This window comes from Centroberyx affinis, unplaced genomic scaffold (assembly GCF_046629955.1).
Source record: "Centroberyx affinis isolate AG114_WGS23_722 - 3 ecotype Tasmania unplaced genomic scaffold, CSIRO-AGI_Caff_v1 ptg003379l_1, whole genome shotgun sequence".
Classification (NCBI taxonomy): domain Eukaryota; kingdom Metazoa; phylum Chordata; class Actinopteri; order Beryciformes; family Berycidae; genus Centroberyx; species Centroberyx affinis.
Genome location: NW_027281368.1, coordinates 245,245 through 251,467, shown reverse-complemented (window position 1 = coordinate 251,467; position 6,223 = coordinate 245,245). Strand labels below are relative to the sequence as shown.

The 6,223-nt window shown below is 40.5% G+C and overlaps 1 protein-coding gene across 1 annotated transcript; it reads left to right on the top strand.

Annotated features, from left to right (window-relative positions):
• Window positions 1-132: 132 nt before the first annotated feature.
• Window positions 133-5,094, top strand: LOC139660745 (protein starmaker-like; the record flags this gene model as incomplete). The annotated part of the gene is made up of 5 exons (XM_071538957.1): window positions 133-405; window positions 1,026-1,124; window positions 1,528-1,635; window positions 1,912-1,971; window positions 2,568-5,094. Coding segments are annotated over 5 exons (1,484 nt in total), but the record flags the coding sequence as incomplete, so codon positions are not given.
• Between the last annotated feature and the right edge of the window lie 1,129 nt (window positions 5,095-6,223).

Genomic DNA, 6,223 nt, shown 5'->3' with positions numbered 1-6,223 from the left:
TTCACTATTGATAATATATATAAGTGTAATCTCAGATAAAATTCCAATTCCATTTCTTCAGTTGAATTGGAATTGACCCCGACCCTGGTGTGTACCATCATTAGTTCTGATTTGCCTGGCGTGTATTTGCAGATGAAGTGGCCGAGCCCTCCATATCCTGTGTGATTAACGACACCAGCGGCTCTGACGCGTCTGAAGTCCAGGCGAGGCTGCTGTGCTCCGCAGAACCCAGAGGCCCTCCATCCTTGGTGAAGTTTGACTGGTGGCTGCTTGAGGGACCGCAGCCTGGCCGGGAGTTATCAATATCTCTGGGGGGAAAACATGACGATGCCGTGTACAGGTGTGGGGTGAGCAACCCCGTGAGTGGAAAAAACGCTACATTCACTGCAAACACTTGCTACCCAGGTAAGGTTTTACTAATGCATTTGCTGTATATTTTTTACTTCTATTGTAGATTTGTCATTTAAAGCAAAAATTCACCCAGAAACAAATTCACACAGGCTATTCCTATAATATTTCCATAAATATTTGTGAACATGAATAACTCTTCCAGAGAACCAAGTCTCTATTCTCGGGGTATCATCGAGAAGCAACACATTACACTGCTACACTGACAATAAAGTGGAAACGAATTATCTGGAATCAGAGACTGTATCTTTCATCCTTTAAACCCAGTGGAGCTTTTCTTTCCAGTGGTAATATTAACGAAACACAAAATGAAACAACAAAATGAAATGTCTGCTTATATTCGCTTTTGATGTGTGCACATTGTTGATCTCCTGTGCACACTCAGTGGGGCTCCCGGATGTGTCTCTCGATGATATTGTGCATAGAGCTTAGATAACTCTTGGTTGTAGCTTCGAGGCGGACTGCAAAAGAGTTCATGTTCAAAAATCTAGACTAAAATGTCTAATATCATTATGCTATATGAATTTTGCTTTAGAGAAAGTGTGGCTGCCTAATGCAGATCTACTCCTGCCAAAATTGCTGTGGTGTGACTTTATATGTTTTGTGTTTCTGTGCAGATAAAGTCTTACTTACAGCACTGATTGTCTGCATAGTCATCTTCTGTATACTTTTACTCATACTTGTGGGCATCTACTGCTACTGGAAACGCTATAAAGGTACAGTCAAAAAAGTTGTTTTTTAAAATAACACCTTTATAGGGAAATTGATCAGAAAATCTACTATTGGTGTACTGGAAAAATACTAAAATTAATTACTAAAAATACTTCACATATGAATTTTCCACCAACTGAGCAAAACTAGCCCATACATTGAATTCATTAATGTCCGTGTATTCTCGAGGCTATTTTTTAACATTTTACAGAAGTTTTACAGAAGGGCTCATGTGATCATAGGTGCATGGAGCTTGGTCTGTAAAGGGACAGTGTTCACGGTCATTTAGGCATAGAGACCCTAGGTTTTTCCAGGATACCAACCATTTGCAAAGAAAACTATGTGTGCGCAGTAGAATTGAGCGTGACTTGCTGTAAGCACTGACCCTCGTCTGGTTCTTGGCTCCAGCAAGGACTGTGCAAAGAGAGAGAACTGATGTGGAAAACCAGTCAGCACATGCTCCAGCAGAAGGTGTGACACATGTCCGGCAGTCAATCACCGATGAGAAAACAAATGGTACGCACAAAAATGTTCACTTTAAGATATAACATTCATTTAATTTTGCTATTACTTGAATTGTTGGGCAGTCTCAGGATTTAGTGTTTTTTACGTGTTGAAGTGTTTATACCATATCCATTACTCCTGCTTACATTTTTATTTTAAGAGTATTTTGTGAATATCTGTGCAGAGTGATAAGAAAGCTGAGAAAATGTGAGATTATAAGCCTGATTTGAACCCGTCATGTGAACCATGGAGCAACCCTGTTTAATCCTGTCTTTTTTCATTGTACAGAAAATGGAGGGTCACCGGATGGCCAGACTGCAGTGAAACCAGACGAAACCCCAATGCCAGGTTATGCATACTGATATTATTATTATAACTGATATGCAGTATAAAGGGTGCAGCAGTTTCATTTTACTGGTCATGACTGTTCATTCTTTACAGGGAATACAGCAAATAAGATAAAAATATACAGTGAAATGTCTGCTGGCTCACAGACGGGAGCATTTCTACCAAGCAATCGCTCTGCAAAGAAAAAGCTGTTTCCGCCAGCAGACACACGGACATGTTAGTTTTGTTTCTCTCTCTTACAGTAGATAACTTGATCACACCAATGAAACACATTGATATTAGACAATACGACTGAATCAAATGTATTTTTTTATATTTAATTACTGTATTGCTGGTAAAGGTTAAAAAGGAACTGCAACCACCAAATTTCTTAGTTTTGGACATTTCAATGCTGTCAGAAGGTCACTTCGTTAGCTATTTATTAGCATTACACATTGATCTTTACTGGACTTTTTCAATCAAGTCTGCGATGGACTAAGTCAGATTCGGAATGATTTCAAACTAAGCCTGACTGAATGATTTCTCCTCTTTCAGCATTCTTAAGCAGACTGGTAGGTGAGTCTTTTATCATTTACACATATCATTCTATGTTTCAGGGTCAGAGAACAAGTCAGATGAGGACCAGGAAAAACAGCCTCTTCTTGACAATGGTGCCACCCTTCCCAGCACTCAGCCACTGGCCCTTCTGGCCCGACATGATCAGAATACGGAGCCTGAGGACAACGCCAGCGAACACGAAGAAGAAGATGCAGACTCAGACCAGGCCGCAGTAGAAACTACAGAGGAAAAGCTCCCACAAACTGACTCATCAAGCTTTGAGAAGAGAAATGAAACAGCCTCAGTAGGTGAACCAGAGCAATCTAGTGAGGAGAAAGAGTCAGATCTGCTGTCGTCCTCCACTCCTGAACAGCCTGGTTTGAAAACGACACCTGAGCCAGATTCAAACTTGTCACACGAGGAACCAAACGCTCAGCCAGACGCTACAGAATCTAACCAGCAAGAAATGGACAGACCAGTTTCTGAACATGAAAATGAATCAGACACAGAAAGTGACTTGGAGGGAGTAAGTGAGGCGTCAAATCTACCTCTACGCTCCCCCCAGCAGCCTCAGAGCCCCACACAGACGATACCAGACAACACCAACAACACCAGTACCTTTCAAGAGCAGGCAGATCCAGACTTGGAAGAACCCTCTTTGGATAGCTGTGTAGACCCAAACATGACAAATCCTGAACAAAAGAGCGAGACCAAGAGTGACTCAGATGAGTCTGGGGGGCATTCACAGACTGACCTCTACACCGCAGAGCAAGTTGAAGGTGCGAGCCAGCATGAACTACAACCTGCTGATGAGAAACATGAGGCCCAGTCTGGCCCAAATACAGAGGAACCAGGTGAAGAGAGGCTGAGTGAGGATGAAAAAGAGCTAGTGAAACCTAGTGAAAGTGAAATTGCTGTAGAGGAAAAATATGAGGAAGAAGCACATAGCGAAAGTGAAGCTGCGAACGTGATGGAGCGGGAGACAAAAATGGAGACGATCTAGATGACAAAGATATACAGTTAGAGAGTGATAACAGTTGGGAGGATCTAAAAGACAATCCAAAGAAAGACCAGGATTTAAACAAGGAGGTGCTACTTTCTGAAAATCAGGATGGAGAGATGGACAGTAGAGAAAATGAGGATGCAAAGACAAATGGAGAAAAGAAAGACAGAAGCAGAGAATGAGCTAAATGAATTACAGGGAAAATTGGAGCGGTTGAGGTTTACAGTCGAGTAAAACTAGTAAGCTGTGCTGGAAAAATGCTGTTTCTGTTTTGTTTAGAGTCCTGGAACAATTTATCATAATACATGGAGGGTTAGAGGCTGCCTCTGTCTCCTTAAAACCAGACATAGAAATATGCTAACTTGATAATTGGAGAAAACAAAATCTAAGCAGGATTTAAAACACAGCAGAGATTGCCAACATATGCACAGTGAAACAGCCAGCCTTCCTCAGAAAGATGGCAGGCAGTTAAAATGACACTACAGCCTCATTGCAATTAACTTTGTGGGAAGTCCAGGCTGCCAAAATACCAGAAGCTAAAACTCAGAGGAAATCAGAAGAGTTTTGCTTTTATTTACTTAGACAATTTCATTGCTTGTGTAATGCACTTGACTAATGTGCAAAAACATTTTGTATGTGCTTGAGATTTTCAGCCTCAAGTATCAGTGTAATCGAGCAATTTGTGTAAATCAGTTTGGATGGATCAGTCCAAAAGCAATAAGATGACAGAAGTTAAACAACTGCACTAGGTCTGTTTTATTATTTTTTTTTATTGTTTGTCTATTTTAATACAGAAAATAACTTTATCAACTTATGCCATTTTATAAGTTTGTAGGACTACATAAATGACTTTATAGGACTACATAAATTACTGAAATATCTGTGATCAAAGAATTGTATAGTGAATGAATGGTTTGATATGTTTTGCATAATCATTATACAGGAGGGTGATTTTATTTTTTATTGACACTCAAGCCTACAATATTCAAGTATACCTAAGGATATTAATGTTTTTAAATGTTTTTAAATCTGGGATCAAATATCCTTTATTGTCATATATCTGTTCTTCCACGTCTTAAAAAAAAAAAAGTTTTTTTATACTTCAAAAGAATTGTTCTGCTGATTGATTAAAAAAACAGCACTTAATAACAATAACAAATATGGCTGTGATAATATTTGGCATGTCTGAGGGCTCCATTTGTTATTTGTGATTAACATTCATGACCTTAAATTCATGAATTGATTGTGTGTTTGACTTTAAGACTGTTAATCAAAAACCTTAAGGAATGAACTTCTGGGCTGCCCACACACACTGAGAAACTAGTGATAGTTTAATAAGGAACTGTAAGAGCCTGTTTGTGTCAGTAGGGGGCAGTGTTTATCAGCATACCTCTAGGCATGGACTGGCTCTAAAGACATGGGCTGTTCTGTTTTTTTGGTTTTTTGGTTTAATTAATTAATTAACTTTTTGAGCTGAAAACAGATGTGAGAGAATCATTCTTTTAAAGTCATTAACACTGACATGGTTGAAGGACATCTCAGCATTAAAGGCTTGTCTACCAAATACACAGTTGAAAGACAGTGAAATGATTCTTTACAGGAATGTGGTGCAGATCCTGCAAGTGAGTGTACAAAAGTCTAAAGTGTTAATTGATGTGTCTGTGTGGGGCTGTTTTTTTCAGTTTTGGTCCTGGGTAAAGTGTTGGTGAATAGTTGGATATGTAGTCTACTAGGCAAACGTGGCTCTGATCAGTGCTGGAAGTGGGTACCAAGGGTGTGTGTGTGTGTGTGTGTGTGTGGAGGGGGTGTTCTGGGACACCAAAATTAGCTGTTGAGCCTCCTGGATGTGTTTTTGCCTAATTCAATGAAACATATGTGAGTGGAGCTGCCCATGATAACCAGCTCCTCCTAGTTTATTAGCACAAAGAACAGTTGCATCACACCCTGCGTATTAAAAACTGAGGATGTGCAGAATTCAATTTAGATCCAGATAATTACAGATGAATTGAGCGCGGAACAACACAGCTGTCACATTAAAAAAATAGCGCCCAAACTAACAAAGGTGCCCGCTGATGATGAAAAGGCAGGGAGCAGGTTCACCGCTGGCCGGATGACAAGCTGGTGTAGATTTCTAAGGGGACTAGTTAGGCCATGTGAAAAAGTCATGCATGATTAGTTTAACCCCTGAGTCACAGAGAAGCCTGTGATCTGCTACCAGCTGACCTGTGGGTTCAGAGCGCAAGTGGGGAATGAACACTATCATATTTCTGTGGTCGCAACGAATACCAAGGGGATATTGGAGTATTGAATTATTTGAGGGGATTGGGGCACTACCTCCTCAGATGAGGGTCACAACGCGGTTCCACTGAGACATTGTTGATGTGTCGATGGCAGCGGGGGAGCTCACATCCCGGCTCTGATGCTCTCTGCTTTTGCTTTTCCATGCCTCCCTGCTTTGTTTTTGTTTTTTTTACATCTTTGCTCCGGTTTGATTGCTACAGCAAAAGGGGGGGTTTTGACTTTTTCCAGGATTTTCAAAAACCTGATAATGGCATGGCAGCCCATACTGTACAATAGGCCAGAACTTGCTATTAATGTAAGAATGGTTGTTTCCTTTTCCACATCATATGGTTATGTCTCACTGGAGTGTAATGTTCCCTCAGACAGAGGCCCAATTACAGTTTTCTCCTCAGATTGTTTAGGTCCATTTTG